At 52.9% G+C, this 24867-nt stretch overlaps 2 protein-coding genes across 9 annotated transcripts in view; one reads left to right on the top strand and one right to left on the bottom strand.

Annotated features, from left to right (window-relative positions):
* Positions 1 to 12: 12 nt before the first annotated feature.
* Positions 13 to 9846, bottom strand: LOC129120363 (uncharacterized). Of its 2 annotated transcripts, XM_077177904.1 has the most exons (5): positions 9671 to 9846; positions 4448 to 4565; positions 2479 to 2631; positions 2221 to 2387; positions 13 to 1340 (listed from the first exon to the last, which is right to left on the bottom strand). In XM_077177904.1, the coding sequence occupies exons 3-5, from the start codon at positions 2627 to 2629 to the stop codon at positions 45 to 47; spliced, it is 1614 nt and encodes a 537-aa protein (XP_077034019.1). In that variant the 5' UTR covers positions 2630 to 2631; positions 4448 to 4565; positions 9671 to 9846; the 3' UTR covers positions 13 to 44. The 2 variants fall into 2 exon arrangements, with proteins under 2 accessions (XP_077034019.1, XP_054488908.2); XM_054632933.2 differs by lacking the exon at positions 9671 to 9846 and having other exon boundaries at positions 4448 to 4588.
* Positions 4614 to 24867, top strand: part of DCTN1 (dynactin subunit 1) — a 65680-nt gene continuing 45426 nt past the window's right edge. For 6 of the 7 annotated variants that reach the window (XM_077177896.1, XM_077177897.1, XM_077177898.1 and 3 more), the window contains exon 1: positions 4614 to 4757. In XM_077177896.1, the coding sequence (XP_077034011.1) occupies positions 4659 to 4757 (99 nt within the window). In that variant the 5' untranslated portion in view covers positions 4614 to 4658. Of the gene's footprint in view, positions 4758 to 20870; positions 21153 to 24867 lie in introns of those variants that run through there. The other variant, XM_077177901.1, reaches the window with a different exon arrangement.

Below are 24867 nucleotides of genomic sequence, written 5' to 3' on the forward strand. Positions count from 1 at the left end.
GGCACCGGCCAGTGACTGTGACGCTTTTATTAAAAACCCCGGCGCTACTCCCAGGTGATGTCCAGCTCCAGGCGCTGCTTCCTCACCTCCTGCAGGAAGCTGTCGTAGTCGCGCCGGTGGATGTCGGGGCAGCGGGACAGCTCCAGGCGCCGCAGGGGCCCCTCGGAGCCCAGCAGCTGCCACACGGCGCTGGGGGACACGCGGCTCCCGGCCAGCGACAGCTCCCGCAGCTCCCGCAGCCCCGGCAGCGCCGGCTCCAGCACCGAGTCCAGCGGGAAGGGCAGCGCCAGCAGGCGCAGGGTCTGCAGCCGCGGGGCCCCGCACAGCACCGAGGCCAGCGTGGAGCTCAGCACCGGCCCGTGTGCGGCTGGAACGGGCCCGGCCAGGCTCAGCGAGAAGCTCTGGAGCTGGGGCAGCCCCCGGGGCAGCAGGTCGGTGGCCCAGCGTGGTGCCGGGCCGGGGGGCTCCTCCTCGGGGGGCTCCTGGTGGGCGTGGGGGTCCGGTGGCACTTCCAGCTCGGCGCTGAAGCTCTGCAGGCCGGGGCAGCTGGCGAGGAGGGTGGGCAGTGAGAGAGGGTCCCGGCAGGTGAAGCCGTGCAGGGTCAGGGCACGCAGGCGGGTGCCCAGGCCCTGTGCCAGCGGCAGCAGCTCTGCCAGCGCCCGGCCGTGCCGCCCGGAGCAGCCCAGCGTCACTCGGGACAGGCGACGCCAGCCCGGCAGCTCCCGGAGCCCTGAGGAGCCAGGACTGTCCCCAAGCCACACGCTGACCTCCTGGGCCTGGGGACACACGGCGTGGACGGTGCTCAGGGCGTCCTCCTCCACCTCCTCCAGCTGCCGCAGGGGCAGCGTGAGCGGGGCTCCCTCCTTTGCAGCCTCCCGGCCCCGGGCCAGCTCCTCCAGCGAGGGGAATCCCTCGGAGTCCTGGGTGCCACCCAGCTCCCCTGAGTGCAGCAACCGCAGGGCATCCGGCAGGGCACCGTGTGCCAGCACCTCCAGGCACGGCAGGGCCAGCAGCACGAAGGCCACGGCAGCCACCGCGTCCCCGTCCCCGGCGTGCTCCAGGTCGCGGGCCAGCAGCACCCGGAGCACGGGACAGCCCGGGCTCCGCTCGGCAGGGTCGTAGGCCAGGTGGCGCAGGGCGCGCGGTGTCACCTTCCTGCAGCCGGTGACATCGAGCTCCCGCAGGTGGCGGCAGCAGGAGCCCACGGCCGACAGCACCTGGAGGTTGGCCTGGGTGTGGGCCAGCCCCAGGCGGCTCAGGCGGGGCAGCCCCTCGGCCAGGTCCACCAGCACGGACGGCGAGAGCCGCCCGCAGCCGCCCAGCTCCAGCACGCTCAGACCCTGCAGCCACACGGGGACAGCCTCAGGGGGGCGGGCAGGGGCGCACTGATGCCACTCTCACCCCCTGCAAGACTCAGAGAGGGTGGGCAGGCTCTGTCTGCTCCCCCTGTGCCAACCCCTCGGCCCATGGATGATGGCACCCCCAGCCCCGTGGATGCTGAGCACCCCAAGCTCTATCCCCCCCTAACCCCATGGAAGGTGGGCACCCCCAGCCCCACAAAGGATGGGCACCCCTGTCCCACTCTCCCATCCCCTAGAGGGTGTCACACCCAACCTAACTCCCCCTGCCCCACACACCCGGCACTCCCAGAGTGTTGTCAGCCCCTGCCCCATGGATGGTGAGCACCCATCCCAAATTCTATCCCCCTTACCCCATGGAAGGTGGGCACCCCCAGGCGCACTCTCCTATCCCCTTAGAGGGTGGTCACACCCAACCTAACTGCCCCTACCCCACAGCCCTGATCCCCCAGAGTGCTGTCACCCCCTGCCCCATGGATGCTGAGCACCCATCCCAAGCTCTATCCTTCTTACCCTATGGAAAATGGGCACCCCCAGGCCCACAGAGGATGAGCACCCCTGTCCCACTCTCCCATCCCCTAGAGGGGGTCACACCCAACCTAACTCCCCCTGCCCCACACACCACAGCACTCCCAGAGTGTTGTCACCCCCTGCCCCATGGATGGCGAGCACCCACCCCAAGCTCCATCCCCCCTGCACTATGAAAAGCGGGCACCCCCAGCCCCACAAAGAATGGGCACCCCTGTCCCACTCTCAGCCTCACACCCAGCCTCGCTGTCCCAACCCCACAGACATCGCTCCCAGCCCCATCCCCTAACCCACAGCAGCCGTGCCCCTCTCGCAGCCCCTGCCCCGTGCCCACCTGGCAGCGCAGCACGATGAGGTGCCCCAGGGCGTTGTTGGCCAGGGCAGGGCAGGCTCTCAGGCTGAGCTGGCGCAGGTGTGGCAGCAGCAGCAGGTGCAGCGCTGCCCGCGACAGCCGCCGGCTCGTCCCCAGCAGCCGCAGCAGCTCCTGCACCAGCCCGCAGGCTGGGGGGGACAGCGGGGTCAGCGAGGCCTGGGGACACCCCCTGCCACCCCCCCGGGGGTCCCAGTGGCCCGGGGCACCCCCAGAGCTCACCCAGGTCGTTGAAGGGCCCCACGAGGAAGCGGAACTCGTACTCGTCCAGGTAATTGTCACTGTAGTCCTTGGCCCAGAGGCTCTGCATGTGCTGGGCCAGGCTCTGCAGGCACAGCGAGGTCAGCGTGGGCACAGCCCGGCGCTGGGGCATCCCTGCATGGGCACAGGGACAGTCAGGGACAGCCACTGTGGGCACTGCCCACCTCTGGGGCATCCCTGCATGGGCACAGGGACAGGGACAGTCACCATGGGCACGGCGTGGCACTGGGGCATCCCTGCATGGGCACAGGGACAGGGACAGTCAGGGACAGTCACCATGGGCACGGCCCAGTGCTGGGCATCCCTGCATGGGCACAGGGACAGGGACAGTCAGGGACAGTCACCATGGGCATGGCCTGGGGCTGGGGCATCCCTGCATGGGCACAGGGACAGTCAGGGACAGCCACTGTGCCACCAGGACATCCCTGGGACAGGGACAGCCAGCACAGGCACTGCCCGCTGCTGGGGAATCCCTGCATGGGGACAGGGACAGTCAGGGACAGCCACCATGGGCACTGCCCGCCCCTGGGGCATCTCTGGGACAGGGATAGGGACAGTCAGGGACAGCCACTGTGCCACCACGATATCAATGGGACAGGGACAGTCAGGGACAGCCGGCACAGGCACTGCCTGCTGCCAAGGTATCCCTGCACGGGGACAGTCAGGGACAGCCATCGTGGGCACTGCCCGCCCCTGGGGCATCCCTGCATGGGGACAGGGACAGTCACTGTGGGCACCGTGCCACCAGGACATCCCTGGGACAGGGGAAAAAAAACAAACAGGAAATGGGGAAAAAAAACCAACGGGAAATGGGGAAAAGACCCTGGGAAATGGGGAAAAAACCTGGAAATGGGAAAAACCCCGGGAAATGAGACAATACACTGGGAAATGGGGAAAGAACCCTGGGATGTAGGGAAAAGCCCCAGGAAATGGGGAAAAAACCTGGGAAATGGGGAAAGAACCTCAGGTATGGGAAAAGGACCCTCTGGGACAGGAGGAGACCCCCGGGAACTGGGAAAATCCCTCCAGGAAGCAGCTGAGGAACAGCAGAGGGAACTGAGAGAGCTCTGGGACGGGGGAGCACGGTGAGTAACCAGGGCAGGGCAGTGTGCCACTGTCACTGTCACCAGGGCAGGGCCGTGTGCCACTGCCACTGTCACTGTCGCCAGGGCAGGGCTGTGTGCCACTGTCACTGTCACCAGGGCAGGGTCCAACGGGAACTCCCACGGACAGCAATGGGACATGGGATGGGACATTGGGGATGGGACACTAGGAATGGGACACCGGGAGGGGACACTGGGAGGAGACATTGGGGATGAGACACCAGGATAGGACATTGGGGATGGGACACGGGGATGGGGCACCAAGAGGGGACATTAGGCTGGGACACTGGGGATGGGACACTAAGAATGGGACACGGGGATGGGGCACCGAGAGGGGACATTAGGATGGGACACTGGGGATGGGACAGCAGGAGGAGACATTGGGATGGGACACCGGGGATGGGACACGGGGGATGGGATATGGGATGGGACATTGGAAATGGGATACGGGGATGTGACATTGGAATGGGACACCGGGAATGGGATATTGGAAATGGGACATGGGGATGGGACACCGGGGATGGGCCCAAACCCTTCCCGGAGGGACCGGATCGGGTCCAGCAGGGAAATTCCAAGGGAGGAAATTCCCCCCTTCCATCGGCCCTTCCTCGAGCCTGTCCTCGGGGATCCTCGGGGACCTTGAGACCCCCCCGCTTTGCGGTCCCCTCTGCCCGGTCCCCTCCCCAAATCCCAAAATCCCAACCAGAACCACGACCAGGACCCAACCCCAGCCAAACCCCACAGAATCAACACCCCGTTCCCATGGCAACACCTCCCGCGACCACCCCATTACTGCGGGCGAGCCGGGCCAGCCCGGGAGCACTTACCGAGACCTGATTAACCCCGTCCCGTCGCGTTGCTTTCTCCTCCTCCTTCTCCTTTTCCTCCTCATCCTCCTCCCCGGGCCTGGCCCCGCCATGACTTTCGCTGCCTTCACTTTGCGCACTGCGCATGCGCACAGCGTGAGGCCCCTTCCGCCCTTACAGCCCTCGCGGGCTGCCCTAGGCCGTGCCTGACTCCCAGCGCGCCCATACGGGCATGGCGGGGGGGCCCCACGCGTCAGGCACGGCACGGGGCAGCCCGCGGGGGCTTCGAGACCGGGCGGGGTCGACGGTACCGGGAGCGGCCGGGCCGGAGGTACCGGGGGAGGCCTGAGGGGGTCGGGGATTCCCGGAGCGTGCCGGGAATGAGCGGGGATGGGGATTTGGGGCGGGAGATGTGGATTTGGGGCGGGGGAGAGACACGGAGGTCCGGCGGTGCTGGTGGGAGGCTGCGGGTGTTTCGTTGTGAGGGGATTGAGGGGGATCTGAGGGGGTTTCAAGGGTCTGGGTGCGGCTAAAGGGGTTTTTAGGGGGTTGTGGGAGGGATTTAGGGGCGTTCGAGGAGCTTTAGGGGTTTTTTGAGTGATGCGTGAGAGATTTGAGTGGGTCCGGGGTGGTTTTGGGGTTTAGGGGGCTCTAAAAGGGTTTTTGGGGATCTTGATGTGGGGGATTTAGGGGTGTGGGGGTGGATCTGGGGGATATTTAGGGGCTGTGAGCAGTTTATGGGGGTTTGGGGGTATTTAGGGCTTTATGGGGGCGTTTGGGGAGGATTTAGGGGTGTGTTGAGTCATTTAGGGATGTTTAAGGGCATTTAGGGGTTCTGGGAGGGTCTGTATGGATCTTTGAGGGGATTTAGGGGTGTTTGAAGGCATTTAGGGGTATTTGAAGGGGATTTCGGGGTTTTTGGGGTTGTGGAGGGGGCTGCAGGGATTTTTCGGGATGTTTGGAGGACTTAAGGGGTGTTTGGAGGGGATTCAGGGGTTTTAGGGTCATTTTGGGGTTGTGGGGGGATCTTCAGGGGCATTTAGGGATTTTTAGGGGCGTTTTGGGGTTGTGGGGGGTCTGCAGGAGTATTTAGGGATGTTTAGGGAGGATTTAGGGGTGTTTGGGGGCTTTTTGAGGTTCTGAGAGAGGCTGGAGGGGATTTAGGGGGATTTAGAGGTGTTTGGTGGCGATTTAGGAATGTTTGAGGGGCATTTAGGGGTGTTTGAGGGCATTTTGGGGTTGTGGGAAGGTCCATATGGATGTTTGGAGGGGATTTAGGGGTGTTTGAAGGCATTTCGGGGTATTTGGAAGGGATTTAGGGGTTTTTTTAGGGGCATTTTGGGGTAGTGGAGGGGTCTGCAGGTGCATTTAGAGGTGTTTGGGGGGTTTTAGGGCTGTTTAGGGGGGATTTAGGGCTGTTTGGGGAGGATTTAGGGCTTTTTGAAGTCATTTAGGGGTATTTGAAAGGGATTTAGGGTTTTTTTAGGGGCATTTTGGGGTTGGGGGGTCTGCAGGGGTATTTGGGGGCATTAAGGGCTGGTTTGGGGTTATTTAGGTCTGTTTTGGGGTTATTTAAGGATGTTTAGTGGGGATTTAGGGACATTTAGGGACATTTAGGGGGGATTTAGGGACATTTTGGGGCATCTAGGGGGGATTGAGGGACATTTTGGGGCATTTAGGGGGGATTGAGGGACATTTTGGGGCATTTAGGGGGGATTGAGGGATATTTTGGGGCATTTAGGGGGGATTTAGGGCTGTTTTGGGGTTATTTAGGGCTATTTGGGGGCATTTAGTGATGTTTTGGGGTTATTTAAGGATGTTTACTGGGGATTTGGGGACATTTTTGGGCATCGAGTGGGGATTTAGGGACATTTTGGGGCATTTAGGGGCGATTTAGGGCTGTTTTGAGGGGATTTAGGGCCGATTTGGGGCTGTTTAGAGGGGATTCAGGGCCATTTGGGGTATTTAGGGTGGTTTAGGGCTGTTTAGAGGGGATTCAGGGCCATTTTGGGTATTTAGTGGGGATTTGGGGCTGTTTTGAGGGGATTCAGGCCCATTTTGAGTCATTTAGGGTGGTTTAGGCTCCTGGGAGGGGTCTCTGATGGGCCGGGGGCGCCGTTTCCCCCTCGGGATTTCAGTTTGGGGTTGGTGAGGTGGGAAGGCCTCAGGCCGAGGGTCATTAACAGCTGCGCTAATTGGGGCCGGCTCATTAAGGGCGGCCATGGGCAAATTCCCACTGCTGGCCCCGGAAATGGTGGGGCTTTGTGTGCCTGCCCTCATTAACCCGCCATCAGTAATTAATTAGCAATCGTTAATTGATACAGGGAATGCAGGCAGGGCCTTTGCTGATCCTCACTCCAGAGTGCGCAGGGAATCCCAGAATTCCCAAATTCCCACCGGGAATTCCCAGAATTCCCAAATTCCCACCAGGAGTTCCCAAATTCCCACCTGGAATTCCCAAATTCCCACCAGGAATTCCCAGAATTCCCAAATTCCCACTGGGAATTCCCAAAATTCCCAAATTCCCACTGGAAATTCCCAGAATTCCCAAATTCCCGAATTCCCACCGAGAATTCCCAAATTCCCACCTGGAATTCCCAAAATTCCTGAATTCCCACCGGGAATTCCCAAATTCCCTCCAGGAGTTCCCGAATTCCCAAATTCCCACCAGGAATTTGCAAATTCTCAAATTCCCACCAGGAATCCCCAGAATTCCTAAATTCCCACCTGGAATTCCCAAATTCCCAAATTCCCACCTGGAATTCCCAAATTCCCACCAGGAATTCCCAAATTCCCACCTGGAATTCTCAAATTCCCAAATTCCCACCAGGAATTCCCAGAATTCCCAAATTCCCACCAGGAGTTCCCAAGTTCCCACCTGGAATTCCCAAATTCCCACCAGGAGTTCCCAAAATTCCTAAATTCCCACCAGAATTCCCAAATTCCCACCTGGAATTCCCAGAATTCCTAAATTCCCAAATTCCCACCTGGAATTCCCAGAATTCCTAAATTCCCACCTGGAATTCCCAAATTCCCAAACCCGGAGTTCCCGGATGTTTTTGGGGTTAAACTGGAGATTTCATCATTTGGGGGATTTAAAAAGGGGAAATGAGGAATTTTATGGGATTTCAAGGAGCTCTGGATGCTGAGGTTTGATGGATTGGGGTTTTTTGGAGGAATTGGGATTTTGATTAATTGGGATTTTTTTGAGGGATTGGGGTTTTGTTGAGGGATTGGGGTTTTGATAGAATGGGGTTTTTTTGAGGGATTATGGGTTTTGTGGATGGATTGGGGTTTTGATGGATTGGGATTTTTTTGAGGGATTGTTTTGGGGTTTTTTTGAGGAAATGGGGTTTTGAGGGATTGGGGTTTTTTTGATAGAAAGGGGTTTTTTGGAGGGTTTGGGGTTTTGATGGATTGGGGTTTTTGAGGAAATGGGGTTTTGAGTAATTGGGGTTTTTTTTTGAGGGATTGGGGTTTGGATGGATTGGGGTTTTGATGAATTGGCTGTTTTGGAGGACATGGGGTTTTGATGAATTGGGTTTTTAGGAGGGATTGGGGTTCTGATAGATTGGGGGTTTTTTTGATGGATTGGGGTTTTTGCAGAGATTGGGGTTTTGAGGATTGGGTTTTTTTGGATGGATTGGGGTTTTTTGAGGAAATAGGGTTTTGAGGGATTGGGGTTTTTTTGAGGGATAGGGATTTTGATGGATAGGGATTTTGATGAATTGGGATTTTTTTTGAGAGATTGGGTTTTTTTTTGAGGAAATGGGGTTTTGAGGGATTGGGTTTTTTTGGTTTTTGAGGGAATGGGGTTTTAATGGATTGGGGTTTTTTTGAGGGTTTATGGTTTTTTTGAGGGATTGGGGTTTTGATGAATTGGCTCTTTTGGAGGAAATGGGGTTTTGATAGAATGGGGTTTTTAGGAGGGATTGGAGGTTTTATGAATGAGGTTTTGATGCATTGGGGTTTTTTGAGGGATTATGGTTTTTTTGGATGGATTGGGGTTTTTTGAGGGAATGGAGTTTTTATGAATTGGGTTTTTTTGATGGATTGGGGTTTTGTGGTGGATTGGGTTTTTTTGCAGAGATTGGGGTTTTGATGGAATGAAGTTTTTATGAAAAAATGGGGTTTAGATAGAATGGGGCTTTTTGGAAGGAATAGGATTTTGATGGATTGGGGTTTTTGAGGAAATGGGGTTTTGATAGAATGGGTTTTTTTGCATGAAATGAGGGTTTTTTTGATGGAATGGGTTTTTGTTGGTTTGGGCTTTTTTGAGGAAATGGGGTTTTAAGGGATTGGGTTTTCTGGAGGGAGTGGGGTTTTGAAGGAATGGGGTTTTTTGACAGAATGGGGTTTTTTTAAGGAATGGGGTTTTTTGATGGAATGAGGTTTTGATGGATTAGTTTGGGGTTTTTTTGATGGATTGGGTTTTTGGAAGAAATGGGGTGTTTTTTAGGAATGGGGTTTTTTTGATGGATTAGTTTGGTTTTTTTGAAGGAATGGGGTTTTGAATGAATGAGGTTTTTTTAAGGAATGGGGTTTTGAAGGAATGGTTTTTTTTGAAGCAATGGGGTTTTTTAAAGGAATGGGGTTTTTTGATGGATTGGGTTTTTGGGAGGAATGGGTTTTTTTGAAGAAATGGGTTTTTTTGAAGGAATGGAGTTTTTTTGGAAGGAATGGGGTATGTTTTAGGAATGGGGTTTTTTGATGGAATGGGGTTTTTTGAAGCAATGGGGTTTTTTGAAGCAATGGGGCTTTTTGAAGCAATGGGGTTTTGATGGATTAGTTTGGGGTTTTTTGAAGGAATGGGGTTTTTTGAAGGAATGGGTTTTTTTAAAGGAATGAGGTTTTGATGGATTAGTTTGGGTTTTTTTGAATGAATGGGTTTTTTGATGGAATGAGGTTTCGATGCATTAGTTTGGGGTTTTGTGAATGAATGAGGTTTCGATGCATTAGTTTGGGGTTTTTTCTGGATTGAAGTTTGCTGGATTGGTGTTCATGCATTCTGGAATCCCTTCCCCTGGTTATTCCCCCTCTCCATTCCCTCATTCCCCACCCTCGGCGGGAGCTCAGGAATTCCTTCCAGAGCGAGGCCGCAGAGTTGCAATCCCGCAATTGCTCGGAGCGGATCCGAGGGGCTCTGAGGGGCTGCAAACGCCGCAGTTTCTGCTCCGAGCACCCCCGGGCGCCTCCGTCCCTCCCGTTCCCCGCGCTCCCAAATCCCCCGGGCCCTGCCCGTACCCGCGGCCGGGGCGGTCCCGCTGAGCTCCCGGCGTGTCCGGCGCTGCTGTCCGGGCCGCCAGCGTCGATCCCAGGCGGGAAATCACCGGGAATGCACCGGGATTGAGCCGGGAGGACGGGGAAGGACGGGGGGAGGAGGAGGAGGAGGAGGAGGAGGAAGGGAGGGGGGGAGGCTGCGGGGGCTGCGGTGCCGCGGTGCAGCCGAGCAGGGCGCAGGCTCCAGCGGCGGGTGGGTCCTAGCGCCCGACGGAGCTCCGAGAGGGGGAAAAATTGGGGAAAAATAGGGGAAAAATCGGGAAAAATTGGGGAAAAATCGGGAAAAAATAGGGAAAAAATATCGGGGAAAAATCAGGAAAAAATAGGGAAAAATTGGGGGGGAAAATCGGGAAAATCAGGAAAAATCGGGGAAAAAATTGGGAACAAATCGGGGAAAATATCGGGAAAATTGGGGGGAAATTGGGAAAAAATCAGGAAAAAATCGGAAAAAAATCGGGAAAAAAGGGAAAAATTGCGAAAAATCAGGAAAAAAACCGGAAAAAAACCCGGGAAAAATCAGGAAAAAAAAAATCGGGGAAAAATCGGGAAAAAATCGGGGGAAACATAAATCGGGAAAAAAATCGGGAAAAATCAGGAAAAAAAAATCGGGAAAAAATCGGAAAAAAATCGGGAAAAAACTGGGGAAAAATCGAGAAAGAACAGGAAAAACCGGGGAAAAAAGATCGGGCAAAAAAGATCAGGGAAAATATCGGGGAAAATCGGGGAAAAATCAGGAAAAATAGGGAAAAAATATCGGGGGAAAATCGGGGAAAAATAGAAAAAAAATCGGGGGAAAATTCAGGAAAAAATAGGAAAAAAATATCAGGGAAAAATCGAGGGGGAAATCAGAAAAAAATCGGGGGAAATTGGGAAAAATTGGGGAAAATCAGGAAAAAATCGGGAAAAAATCAGGGGAAAATCGGGAAAAATTGGGGGAAAATCGGGGAAAATCAGGAAAAAATCGGGAAAAAATCAGGGGAAAATCGGGAAAAATTGGGGAAAAATCGGGGAAAATCAGGAAAAAATCGGGAAAAAATCGGGGGAAATTGGGAAAAATTGGAAAAAAATCGGAAAAAAATCGGGGAAAATCAGGAAAAAATCGGGAAAAAATCAGGGGAAAATCGGGAAAAATTGGGGAAAAATCGGGGAAAATCAGGAAAAAATCGGGAAAAAATCAGGGGAAAATCGGGAAAAATTGGGGAAAAATCGGGGAAAAAAGCGGGAAAAATCGGGAAAAAATAGGAAAAAAATATCAGGGGAAAATCGGGAAAAATTGGGGGAAAATCGGGGAAAAATTGGGAAAAAAAGCGGGGGAAATCGGGAAAAAAATGGAAAAATTGGGAAAAAATTGGGGGAAAAGATCGGGAAAAAATCAGGGGAAAAGATCGGGGAAAATTGGGAAAAAAATCGGGAAAAACCAGGGAAAAAGCGGGAAAAGTAAAGAAAAAAATAGGGAAAAAATATCGGGGAAAAATCGGGGAAAATCGGGAAAAAATTGGGTAAAAAGGGGAAAATGGGGGGAAAATCGGGAAAAGATCGGAAAAAATCAGGAAAAAATCGGGGGAAAATCGGGGAAAAAATGGGAAAAAGATTGGGAAAAATCGGAAAAAAATTGGGGAAAAAGGGAAAAAGATCGGGGAAAATTGGGAAAAAATCAGGAAAGAATTGGAAAAAATCGGGGAAAATCGGGAAAAAAGGGAAACAAATCAGGAAAAACTCGGGAAAAAATCAGGGGAAAAATCGGGAAAATATCGGGAAAATTTGGAAAAAAAACGGGGCAAAATTGGGAAAAAAATCGGGAAAAAAATCGGGGGAAAAAGATCGGGGAAAATATCAGGGAAAATTGGGAAAAAATCGGGGAAAAATTGGAAAAAAATTGGGGAAAAATCAGAAAAAATCGGGGAAAAATCAGAAAAAATCGGGGGAAAAATCAGGGAAAAATCGGGAAAATATCGGGAAAAATCAGGAAAAAGAAAAAATCGGGGAAAAAATTGGGAAAATCAGGAGAAAATCAGGAAAAAATTGGGAAAATTCAGGAAAAACCCCCTCGTGGTTCTGTGCAGCAGGGACAGGGTGAGAGGGAGCAGAGTTAAGTTGTTGTTTTTATTTTTTGGCTGGAATGGGTTTGTTGTGCCTGGGCAATAATCAGCGCTGGTTTGTGCTTCTGGGGTGAATCTTTTGGCTGGGTAGGATCAGTGTTGGTTTGATGGTGTTGGAAAGGGGAAAAATCCCTTTATTCTGGGATTTTGTACTAAATCTCATTGGTCAGTGAATGTAAACAGCAATTTTGTATGAATCCATTGAAGGAATTTCAGTGGATTGAATGAATTTCAGTGAATTTAAACACCAATTTATTTTGAATTAATTTAATGAGTTTCAGTGAGTTTCAGTGAGTTTAAACACCAATTTCTTATAAATTAATTTCAGTGAGTTTCAATGAATTCAATGAATTTCAGTGAATTTAAACACCAATTTCTTAGGAATTAATTTCAGTGAATTTCAGTGAATTTCAATGAATTTCATGTATTTCAATGAATTTAAACACCAATTTTTTATGGATGAATTTCAGTGAATTTCATGGAATTTTATTCAATTAATGAATTAAATGAATTTTATTCAATTAATTTCAGTGAATTTTAATGAATTTTATTCAATGAATTTCAGTGAATTTAATGAATTTCAATGAATTTAAACACAAATTTCCTATGAATTAATTTAATGAATTTCAGCGATTTTCATGAATTTCAGTGAATTTCAGTGAATTTCAATGAATTTTATTCAGTGAATCTCAATGAATTTCAGTCAATTACAGTGAATTTTAATGAACTTAATTCCATGAATTTCAGTGAATTTCAATGAATTTTATTCCATGAATTTCAATGAATTTCAGTGAATTTCAATGAATTTTATTCCATGTATTTCAGTGAATTTCAGTGAATTTTAATGAATTTTATTCCATGAATCTCAATGAATTTCAGTGAATTTTAATGAATTCAATGAATTTAAAGGAATTTAATGAATTTCAATGAATTTCAATGAATTTCGCTGAATTTCAGTGAATTTTAATGAATTTTATTCCATGAATTTCAATGAATTTCAGTGAATTTCAGTGAATTTTAATGAATTTTATTCCATGAATTTCAGTGAATTTGAATGAATTTTATTCAATGAATTTCAGTGAATTTCAGTCAATTTTAATGAATTTTATTCCATGAATTTCAATGAATTCAATGAATTTCAGTGAATTTTAATGAATTTTGTTCCATGAATCTCAATGAATTTCAGTGAATTTCAGTCAATTTTAATGAATTTTATTCCATGAATTTCAGTCAATTTCAATGAATTTTATTCCATGAATTTCAATGAATTTCAGTGAATTTTAATGAATTTTATTTCATGAATCTCAATGAATTTCAGTGAATTTCAATGAATTTTATTCCATGTATTTCAGTGAATTTCAGTGAATTTCAGTGAATTTCATTCCATGAATTCCAGCCCATCCCAATCCATGCCCCCATCCGGTTTCCGGGTGGGATCCCCGGTGCCCGTTCAGGATTAACCCTTTGCTAACCAGCTCCCTGTGACCCATTTCCCACATGCACAATGACAAAGATGAGAATTCTCCCTCCTCCTTTTCTCTGCTTTTCCTCCCATCTTCTCCAGCAGATCCTGGCTCAGAGCTCTGTGTGTGTGTGTGTGTTCAGAGGATCTGTCATTCCCACAGAATGTGCCAGCTCTGGGTTGCATTTTTGGGAAAATTCCTTCATGGAAAAGCTCCTCCAGCCCAATTCCTCATCCCTGGGGGATTGAGCAGCCCTGGGCATGTGGCATTTGGGGACATCCCAGGTGGTGGCATTGCCAGGGCTGGGCGTGCCTGGCCTCCACGCTCCCTGAGGAGTTTTCACCTCAAAGCCCCCCACGATTCCATGGGAATTGCTGGGACATCCCAGTGGTGCCACAGTGTCCCCTCCTGCCTGGCTGGCCTCATTTTGGGGCTGCATGTCCCCAAATCGTGTGGCCAAGCCTTGGGGACATGGAGGGACAGGAGCCAGGGCATGGCTTCCCCTGGCCAAGGGGACATCGGGGTGCAGTGCCCAGGGCCAGGCTGGAGTTTGGGCCTTGGTGCCACCCGGGACAGGGGCAGGTGGCCCTGCCATGGCAGGGGTGGCACTGGGTGACCTTTGAGGTCCCCTCCACCCCAAACCATTCCATGATTCCTGAGTTCTGGTTTCCCTCCACACAGGGACTTTTGGGGTCCCCTGGGAGTGTTCAGGGCTTGGAGAGGAATTTAAAAAATTCTCCAACTCACTTTGGGTTTATTTTCACTCATTAAAAACCAAACCCCAAATGTTAGTTTAGGATTTCTCTTCTGAAAAAACCCAACCCCAAAATCAGCTTTGTGGGGGAATTTCACCAGGAGATGTGTAAAAAAAATTATATAAAACCCCAAAAAAGGGGGAATTCTGCTCCTGCTGGATAAACAGGGGGAGTCTGTGAAGGTTTTTAACCTCCCTCCTCCTGGGGTTCCCTGGGCTGGGGCTGGCGTGGATCCCAGATCCCAGGAAAGGCTGGATGAGGAGGGGGCATCATTCTGGAATTCTCTGGGCTGATGGGTTCCACACAGGGTCTGGGCAGCAGGAAACCCCTGGGGACCCTGCAGAGCCATGGGGGGGGCTCTGGGCAGGATCCATGGCTGGGCACTGCCATGGGTGCCACTGGGAGTCCCTGAGAGTGGCACTGGGAATCACTGGGAATGGAGTGGGTGGCCCTGGGAATCCCTGAGTGGCACTGGGAATCACTGGGAATGGAGTGGGTGGCACTGGGAATCCCTGAGTGGCACTGGGAATCACTGGGAGTGCAGTGGGTGGCCCTGGGAGTGCAGTGGGTGGCCCTGGGAGTGGCATGGGTGGCACTGGGAATCCCTGGGAGCGACACTGGGAATCCCTGGGAGTGACATGGGTGGCACTGGGAATCCCTGAGAGTGCAGTGGGTGGCACTGGGAGTTCCTGGGAGTGGCAGGAATGGCATTGGGAATCCCTGGGAGTGGCACTGGGAATCTCTGGGAGTGGCACTGGGAGTGGCAGGAGTGGCACTGGGAATCCCTGAGAATGCCATGGGTGGCACTGGGAATCCCTGGAAGTGGCATGGGTGGCACTGGGAGTCCCTGGGAGTGCAGTGGGTGGCACTGGGAAACCTTGAGAGTGGCATTGGGAATCCCTGGGACTGCCATGGGTGGCACTGGGAATCCCTGGAAGTGGCATGGGTGGCACTGGGAGTCCCTGGGAGTGCAGTGGGTGGCACTGGGAGTCGCTGGAGGGGGAGTGGGTGGCACTGGGAATCTCTGGGAGTTGACATGGGTGGCACTGAGAGTCCCTGAGAGTGGCAGGAGTGGCACTGGGAATCCCTGGGAGTGCAGTGGGTGGCACTGGGAATGGCAGGAGTGGCACTGGGAATCTCTGGGAGTGGCATGGATGGCACTGGGAGTGCAGTGGGTGGCACTGGGAATGGCAGGAGTGGCACTGGGAGTCCCTGAGAGTGGCAGGAGTGGCACTGGGAATCCATGGCAGTGACATGGGTGGCACTGGGGGTGGCATAGGTGGGGCACTGAGAACCCCTGGAAGTGGCACTGGGAGTCCATGGCAGTGGCATGGGTGGCACTGGGGGTCCCTGGGGGTGCCATGGGTGGCACTGGGGGTCCCTGGGGGTGCCATGGGTGGCACTGGGGGTGCCATGGGTGGCACTGGGGGTCCCTGGGGGTGCCATGAGTGGCACTGGGGGTGCCATGGGTGGCACTGGGGGTCCCTGAGAATGCCATGGGTGGCACTGGGGGTCCCTGGGGGTGCCATGGGTGGCACTGGGGGTGCCATGGGTGGCACTGGGGGTCCCTGGGGGTGCCATGGGTGGCACTGGGGGTGCCATGGGTGGCACTGGGGGCCCTGGGCTCTGTCACCCTTGGTGCTTTCTCCCAGAAGAGCCTGAATGGCCCCAGTCCCAGCCAGGTGTGTCCCTGAGGATGCTCTGGGCTGCTCCCCCCGGTGTCCCCCCAGTGTCCCCCCAGTGTCCCCCCGGTGTCCCTGAGCAGCACTGGGAGCCCCTGGTGTCCCTGGTGTCCCTGCCATGGGACCCTTGTCCCTGTGCCAGGCCCATCCCTGCTCGGAGCAGCAGGAAATTGAAAATTCAGGTTTCCTTTGGGTTTCTCTGGGAATGTGGGAAAGGCTCAGGGAGGTTCATTTATCCTGGGGTGTTTTTCCTCCTCACATGGCACTGCCTGAGTTTGGGGGGAAATTTGGGATTTTTCCTCTTTGTACAGAGAACTTTGAGCCCCAAATCCCCAGCTTGTGGCAGGGGTGGAGCAGCCAAGCCCTGTTGGAGGTTGGGGTGTTCCTGAGAGCTCGGGATCATCTCCCAGAGCTGTAATGACCAAAATTTCCCATATCCCCTTAATCCCCCCCTCCTGTCCCACCTCAGCTTCTCCTTCAAGCTCAGGATCCTTTTGGGTCTTTCCCAGCTCAGGATTTTCCAGGTTTTTTTTTTCCCTCAGGGGTTGATTTTCATCCCAAATCCAGGCAGGAAATAAAGCAGGAGGTGGGGAGTGGTGCCTGTGACTTTGCTCTGTTGAGAAATGGAATAGCTGGGACTCAAAAAGGCTTTGCCAGCTTCAAGAATTCCATGATTTTATTCTGGAATTCCATGATTTTCAACACAGGGAAGCCCCTGGATCACTGGAAATATTCCAGGCCAGGTTTGGAGCAGCCTGGGACAGTGGGAGATGTCCCTGCCCATGGCAGGGGTGGCACTGGTGGCCTTTGATGTCCCTGCCACCCCAAACCGCCCCCTGATCCTATAAAATTGTGTGGGAAAAACAATTCCTTGTGCTTTAGTTTAACATGGGAATCTCCATTTTCTTTTCCAATGAACAACTGTTCTTGTGCTCCAGCTGGAGCAAACTCTGGGGTTTTCCTGCTTTGGGGTTGTCCTGCAGTCCCCAGAGCCCTGTGGGGACAGCAGTGAGGAATTGCCATGATCTGAGGGGTGGCACTCTGGATTCCTGCTGGAATTCCAGGCTGGAATTTCCTGGTTTTCCTTGCGCTTTGGGGAAGCTTTCTGGGATTTGAGTTTCCTCTTCAAGCTTTGTGGAATTTCAGTTTTCTCTTCAAGCATTTTGGAATTCAAATTCCCTCTTCAAGCTTTCTGGAATTTGAATTCCTCTTCAAACTTTCTGGAATGTGAGTTCCCTCTTCAAGCTTTTTGGAATTGATTTCCCTCTTCAGTCTTTCTGGAATTTAAATTCCCTCTTCAATCTTTCTGTAATTTGAATTTCCTCTTCAAGTTTTCTGGAATTTGAGTTTTCTCTTCAATCTTTCTGGAATTTGAGTTTTCAGGCATTTTGGAATTGGAATTTTCTCTTCAAGCATTCTGGAATTTGAATTTCCTCTTCAAGTTTTTTGGAATTTGAGTTTTCAAGCATTTTGGAATTTAAATTCCCTCTTCAATCTTTCTGAAATTTAAATTCCCTCTTCAATCTTTCTGGGATTTGATTTCCCTCTTCAAGTTTTCTGGAATTAGACTTTTCTCCTCAAGCTTTCTGGGATTTTTTTCTCTTCAATCTTTCTGGAATTTGAGTTTTCAAGCATTTTGGAATTTGAGTTTTCTCTTTAAGCTTTCTGGAATTTAAGTTTTCTCTTCAAGCATTTTGGAATTTAAATTCCCTCTTCAATCTTTCTGGGATTTGAGTTTTCAATCTTTCTGTAATTTGAATTCCCTCTTCAAGTTTTCTGGAATTAGACTTTTCTCTTCAAGCTTTCTGGGATTTGAGTTTTCTCTTCAAGCATTTTGGAATTTAAATTCCCTCATCAATCTTTCTGGAATTTGACTTTTCAAGCTTTCTGGAATTTGAATTCCTCTTCAAACTTTCTGGAATGTGATTTCCCTCTTCAAGCATTTTGGAATTTGAGTTTTCTCTTTAGCTTTCTGAATTTGAGTTTTCTCTTCAAGCTTTCTGGGATTTTTTTCTCTTCAAGCTTTCTAATTAGAATTTTCTCTTCAAACTTTCTGGAATTTGAGTTTCCTCTTCAAGCATTTTGGAATTTGAGTTCCCTCTTCAATCTTTCTGGAATTTGAGTTTCCCTCTTCAAGGTTTCTGAATTTGAGTTTTCTCTTCAAGCTTTCTGGGATTTTTTTCTCTTCAATCTTTCTGGAATTTGAGTTTTCAGGCATTTTGGAATTTGAGTTTTCTCTTTAAGCTTTCTGAATTTGAATTCCCTCTTCAAGTTTTCTGAATTTGAGTTTTTTCTTCAAGCTTTCTGGGATTTTTTTCTCTTCAGTCTTTCTGGAATTAGAGTTTTCAAGCTTTCTGGAATTTAAATTCCCTCTTCAAGCTTTCTGAATTTGAGTTTCCTCTTCAATCTTTGTGGAATTTGAGTTTCTTCTTCAAGCATTTTGGAATTTAAATTCCCTCTTCAAGCTTTCTGGAATTTGAATTCCCTCTTCAATCTTTCTGTAATTTGAAATTCCTCTTCAAGTTTTCTGGAATTTGAGTTTTCAGGCATTTCGGAATTTGAGTTTTCTCTTCAAGCTTTCTGGAATTTGAATTCCCTCTTCAAGTTCTCTGGAATTAGACTTTTCTCCTCAAGCTTTCTGGGATTTTTTTCTCTTCAAGCTTTCTGGAATTAGAGTTCCCTCTTCAAGATTTTTGGAATTAGAGTTTTCTGTTCGAGGTTTCTGGAATTTAAGTTTTCTCTTCAAGCATTTTGGAATTTAAATTCTCTCTTCAAGTTTTCTGGGATTTGAATTCCCTCTTCAATCTGTCTGGAATTTGACTTTTCAAGCTTTCTGGAATTTGAATTCCTCTTCAAGCTTTCTAATTAGAGTTTTCTCTTCAAGCTTTCTGAATTTGAGTTTTCTCTTCAATCTTTGTGGAATGTGAGTTCCCTCTTGGCATTCCAGCCTGTCCTTGGAGCCCTTTCCAAGTGTTTGTGTCCGTGGCTCTCGTTGTGCTGCTGCCTCTGGGAGCTGCCAGGATCCCAGAGCAGGATCCTGCAGGGGACAGGAAGAGCAGAAATCCTTTAGAATTTAGGAATTAGGAAGGAATCCTTCCCTGGGAGCTGCTGAGCCCTGCACAAGGGCCCAGAGCAGCTGGGGCCGCCCCTGGATCCCTGCAAGTGTCCAAGGCCAGGGCTGGGAGCAGCCTGGGATGGTGGAAAATGTCCCTGCCATGGCAGGGGATGGAATTATTGGGGCTGAAGGTCCATGGATGTGGAAATTGGTGACACAGGTGACATTTGCTCCCAGGGTCTGGCAGGGAAGCAAGGGGAGCTTCCCCCAGAGGAGGCTTCTCCTTCTATGGATAAAATAACTGAGATTTTCTAAATCTGCTGAACCCGTTTGGATGCTGAGGCGGAGGGCAAGGAGCTCATCCTCTTGGGAGCTTTTCCTGCAGAATTTGGGGTGGATTTTGTGCATTTCAGGCAGCGTGGAGAGGGGAGGCAGCTGCAGCCCCAGTGACCAGCAGACACCTGAGGTGACTCTGCTGCAGCTCCTGGTGCTCCCAGGGAGAAATTCCAATTTCCAGCAGCGCTTTGTGGTGTTTATCCCAGTTGGGCCTTTCAAATCCCCTCCTGAGCAGATCCCCAGGGCTGCAGGAGCAGCTCAGGGACAGGGGGGGATTGTCCTGGGCAGGGAGGAGCTGGCTCCCAAATCCTGTAGGCTCCCAAATCCTGTAGGCTCCCAAATCCTGTAGGCTCCCAAATCCTGTAGGCTCCCAAATCCTGTGGGGTCTCTGATCCTGTGGGGTCCGAAATCCTGTGGGGTCTCTGATCCTGTGGGGTTTCTGATCCTGTGGGGTCCCAAATCCTGTGGGTCCCTTCCAGCTCAGGATATTCTGTGTTTTAGGGGTGCTTCCATGTGTTGGGATGTTGGGCAGTGGCCACTCCTGGTGGCTCCCAAATCCCCTCATTAGTGGCCAGTCCTGGTGACTCCTAAATCCCCTCTTGGCAGTGCCCAGTCCTTGTGGCTCCCAAATCCCCTTTGCAGTGCCCACTCCTGGTGGCTCCCAAATCCCCTCTTGGCAGCAGCCACTCCTGGTGGCTCCCAAATCCCCTGGGCAGTGGCCAGTCCTGGTGGCTCCTAAATCCCCTTTGCAGTGGCCACTCCTGATGGCTCCCAAATCCCCTCTTGTTAGTGGCCAGTCCTGGTGACTCCTAAATCCCCTCCTTAGTGGCCAGTCCTGGTGGCTCCTAAATCCCCTCTTGTTAGTGGCCAGTCCTGGTAGCTCCTAAATCCCCTTTGCAGTGCCCAGTCCTGGTAGCTCCTAAATCCCCTTTGCAGTGCCCAGTCCTGGTGGCTCCAAATCCCCTCGGCAGTGCCCAGTCCTGGTGGCTCCTAAATCCCCTCCTTAGTGGCCAGTCCTGGTGGCTCCTAAATCCCCTTTGCCGTGCCCAGTCCTGGTGGCTCCCAAATCCCCTTTGCCGTGCCCAGTCCTGGTGGCTCCCAAATCCCCTTTGCAGTGGCCAGTCCTGGTGGCTCCCAAATCCCCTTATTAATGGCCACTCCTGGTGGCTCCCAAATCCCCTGGGCAGTGCCCAGTCCTGGTGGCTCCCAAATCCCCTCTTGGCAGTGGCCGCTCCTGGTGGCTCCCAAATCCCCTTTGCAGTGCCCAGTCCTGGTGGCTCCCAAATCCCCTTGGCAGTGCCCACTCCTGGTGGCTCCCAAATCCCCTGGGCAGTGCCCGCTCCTGGTGGCTCCCAAATCCCCTGGGCAGTGCCCAGTCCTGGTGGCTCCCAAATCCCCTGGCAGCCTGACCGGCGGGGCAGCAGTGCCCCGAGGATCTGCGGCGGTGAGTTTGGGCTCTGCCGGCTGAGCCCATGAACAATGGCCCGCGCTGTCACCTGTCACAGCCGGCAGCGGGACAATCAGCGCTGTCCCTCATTAACCCTTTGCTCTCCATCCCCCCGCGGCTGCCGCTCCGGCCCATTTGGGACCAAACCCGCTCCTCCAGGCCGTTGTTTTTCCCTCTAAACCCCCCAAGGAGTGGTGCAAACCCTCGTGGGGGTCCCTGCGGGGTGAATTTGGGCCGGCCCTGCCCGGTGCCGCCGCAGGGCGGGCGGGAGGAGGCCTGGACCGGCGCCGGTGGCTCCTCCTGCGGGGCGCGTTAGGACCCAGCGAGGCAGCGGCGCCGTGACAAGTCTGGAGCGGCACTGGCGCAGAGTGGCTCCATCGGCAGCGCTGGAATTCTCTGTCTCCCTCCCTTTTCGGAGCATCCTCGCCCTCAAAAAGGGATTTTCCCTCCCTCCCTTCCCTCCTCCCTCTCGGAGCCCCGGGGGATGCTGGCATCGCTCGGGACCCCGGGGAAAGGCGCTGGATGCTGCGGGCCGTGAGCTGCGGGAGCTGATCGGGGATCTCCGGAGCGCTCGGCATGGCCCAGGGCAGGCGGCACGCGTCCGCCCGGGTAAGGGCAGGGCTGCCTCGGCAGCTCCCGGCTCGGCCGCCTCATATCGCGACACAGCGCCGCGCTGTCGCGGTGAAAACAGCCGCGTTTCGGAAGGGATTCTCGATTGTGCATCCCTGCAAGGTGGCACAATAATGCCGCCAGGGGAGGGGGATGCTTCGGCGGGGCCGGGGATTTTGGCCGGAGTGACCCGCTCGCGTGGGTGATCACCCCAATTCATTACAGCGATTCATGAATTCCCCTCCTGTGCTCCCTGCTCAGCACAAAGATCCCGGCGTGTTTTGCTCCCCTCCCTCCCTCCCTCCCTCCGGGCCATGCCGAGCTTCCTTCCGCGGGCCTGGCAAGCGTTTCCAGCTTTTTCCGTATTGCAGCTCCCCCTGGGCTGTGCGGTGCCAGCGGCCCCCCCCGGCCCCGGGCCAGGCCTTTGCCGGGAGTTTCTGTCCCTGTCGCCGTGTCCCCGTGTGGCCGCCACGGTGACATTGTGTCCCAGACCCCACCAGCGCCTTCGGGCCTGGCTGTGCCAGCTTGGCAAGGATGGAGCTGGTGAGGGCAGACCCTTCCCAGACCCTCCGTGGGCACCCGGTCCTGCCTGCTCTGGGATCCACCAGGCCTGCAGCCGCTGGGATTTGGGCTCTGGCCGAAGGGATTTGGGCTCTGCCTGAAGGGATTTGGCTGTGCAGGGAAAACTTCCCAGCCTGGAGCCTCTTTTGCCCACCCCAGCAGGATCTGTGTGTCCATATGGGTTTTTAGGGGCTGGAGCCCCACACCTGCCCCACAAACCTCCCTGTTTTCCATAGGGCAGCAGGAGGGAGGGGTGAAATTCCAACCTGAGTCGTGACAGCTCTGTCACAACAGCCTGGGGGGCTCCAAGGGGTTTGGGGGCTCAGGGAAGGAGCCAAACGCTGGCTCCAAGGGCTGATGGGGGCAGATGTGGCAGGACTGGCAGTGCTGGGGGTGCCAGGGGTGCTGGGGGTGCCAGGGCAGCCCTGTGAGTGGATTATCCCCATTTAACTCCCATGGATTTTGAAATGGGCACTGCAGGGCCCGTGGCTGTGCTGGCCCTTCCTGGGGCTGGAGCCCACCCCGGCCGTGTCCCTTCTGGGGGCTTTGGGGACACTGCTCCCGGTGTCCTGAGACACCCACACCCTCCCAGTTTGGCAGCCTGGAATCCAGTGCCACCATGGCTTCATCCCAGTGCCACATCCTGGTGTCACCCGGGGCAGCAGCGCCAGGGATGAAACCAGGAATTCTTCCCAAGCCTTTCCCTGTTCCAGCTCTGTGGGCAGCACCTGGAATTTGGATCTTGGCAGAGTTGGCTGCTTGGGATTCTCCTGAAACTTTTGATCTGAGCTTTGAGTGGCAGTTTGAGGCTCCAGCAGTGGGGGAGGAGCTCCTGGAGGAGCAGTGAGCATTCCTGGCATGGAGCAGAACCCTGGAGCCCTCAGGTTTGGGTGCAGCTCCAAAATTCCCAAACCACTGGGAATTCATCCCGTTTTCAGTGCCTCGGCACCAGGACCTTCACAGAGCAGGGCAGACAGTCTGTGGGTGTCTGTCACGCCTCAGAAAGGGGGGAAATGGGAAAATGCTGGATTTTGGAGTGGGCAGTTGTGGGGAGCAGTCTCTGGTGCTGGTGGCAGCACAGCCTGTCCCTCACCTGGTGTCCCTGGAGGCAGCTCTGGGACGTGGCACGGGCTCCTCCTGTGCTGCTGGCTGCTCCAGAGGCTCAGCATTCCTGGGTGTCCCATTCCCCGCACCTGGATCTCCTCAGCTGTCCCCCACTGGGAATCCCTGGATTTCTCATTTGCTGGGATTTAGGAGCTTGTTCCCCTTCCACAATGAGGGTGACAGGGCTGTCACTGTCAGTGGCCTCAGCCCTTGTGGCTTCCCCCAGTTCTGCTCCTCCACCCTTTTCCTTTGGTGTCCCAGGACTGGGGTATCCCAAGTGTGTTCCTCTGGGAACGCTGGTGTGGCACAGGGGATCCACGAGGGCTGGCCTGGGAAGCTGAGGGAATTCTGGGCTGTGCCATGAATTGATGGCTGTCCCCACGTTTGTCCCTCAGGGATTGTCACCACAGCCACAGGTGTGTCCCATCATTCATTCCACTGGGAACGCCCATCCCACCAGCTTCCAACTGGGAAAGTTCTTCCTCTTGTCAATCCTGGATTCATCTGGGTTTGAATCTTCATGGGAATTCCAGGCAGGATTTTATCCATCCAGGTGTCTCACAGACCAATTTCTGATTAATTGGGAACAGAAGAGACTCAGTGCCTGCTCCTGAGGGGTGGCATGGGGTGGGAGAGATTCACTCCGGGCTCTCCTCCTTTCCTCAAGTGTGAAAGACTCGGGAGGAGTTTCTGTGAAATTGGTGCTGGTTTGCAAATGTCTGTCAGGAACAGGCTGGGAGAGCTGGGAATGTCCAGCCTGGGGAAGAGGAGGCTCCAGGGAGAGCTCAGAGCCCCTGGCAGGGCCTGAAGGGGCTCCAGGAGAGCTGCAGAGGGACTGGGGACAAGGATGGAGGGACAGGAGCCAGGGAATGGCCAGAGGTGCCCCAGGGCTTGGAATGTGTCACATCCAAGGGGCCTTACCTGGCTGCAGGTGCCAGATGGACACCAGGAGGGAGAAAATCTCCTCCTCCAAGAACTTTCCCATGTCCTGGGGATTTGGGATTTTCCTCTGGGCTCTGCTCTCATTTTCTGTAACACCTGGGACACCATTTTCCAGGTGCTCTCAGGATGTTGCTGCCTGAACTTTGGGAGATATTTGGAACATCAATTTTTCCTTTGAGGTGTTGGATTTCTTTGTTGTTTGATGGATTTTGGGTCTTAATATAAGATGATTTCATGATGTTTGAGTTCTGCCAGTTGTGTTTGGACAAAACCTGGAGTTCAGGCTCGTGGGAACACCCACACCCCTGATTTCAGTCCCAAAATCCCAAACTGGGGTGGGTTCACTCTGCATTCCAGCCTTGGGATGTGATGTGCAGGGGAAGGGGGTGCTCTGGTTGGATTCCAGGAGCTTCCAAAGTCCCCAAGGTTCTTCCACAGGCTGAGGATTCCCTGAATGTCCCAAACCCCCGAGGCTGGGGTTTGTCTGCAGGGCCTCCCCAGCCCTGCAGGGTGAAAGAGGCTCTGTTTTCCTGGGATAAAGAGCAGATTCTTTGGCTGAAACCAGGCCCAGAGCCACCAAAATTCCACATTTCTGCACAGTGAGCAGAACCAGGGACACGTGGGGTGGGGGAAATGCCAAACTGGTCCCGTTTTGGGGATTGCTGGGAGGTTGGGATGGGTGGGAGGATGGAGCTGAGCAGGACAGGGAACATCTGAGTCCCCTCTGGGATAGAGGCAGAGGGATGGAAAGGTTTCAGCCAGGGTTTTGAGGATCTCCAGAAGATCTTGAGAGGCAGGATACAGGGAATGGCTTCCCACTGGAAAAGGGGAGATTTGGCTGGGATTTTGGTAAGGAATCCTTCCCTCTGAAGGTGCCCAGAGCAGCTGTGGCTGCCCCTGGATCCCTGGCAGTGCCCAAGGCCGGGTTGGACAGGACTTGGAGCAGCCTGGGACAGTGGAAGCTGTCCCTGCCATGGCAGGGGGAGGAATTATTGGGATTTAAGGTCCCTTCCCACCCAAACCATTCCAGAATTCCATGATTAATCTGTTTTGCTCAGGCAGATTGCAGAGCAGGAGTTGCTGGGGGTGGATCCCAACAAATTTCCCT

The sequence above is a fragment of the Agelaius phoeniceus genome, chromosome 4 (genome assembly GCF_051311805.1).
Source record: "Agelaius phoeniceus isolate bAgePho1 chromosome 4, bAgePho1.hap1, whole genome shotgun sequence".
NCBI lineage: Eukaryota > Metazoa > Chordata > Aves > Passeriformes > Icteridae > Agelaius > Agelaius phoeniceus.

Excerpts from the sequence above, each read along its gene's own strand:
- LOC129120363 (XM_077177904.1), bottom strand. The coding sequence starts at position 2,629 with ATGCCCCAGCGCCGGGCTGTGCCCACGCTGACCTCGCTGTGCCTGCAG. Across the intron at positions 2,388-2,478 it reads GGGGCCCTTCAACGACCTGG|CCTGCGGGCTGGTGCAGGAG; the intron begins GTGAGCTCTGGG and ends TGTCCCCCCCAG. Across the intron at positions 1,341-2,220 it reads TCATCGTGCTGCGCTGCCAG|GGTCTGAGCGTGCTGGAGCT; the intron begins GTGGGCACGGGG and ends GTGTGGCTGCAG.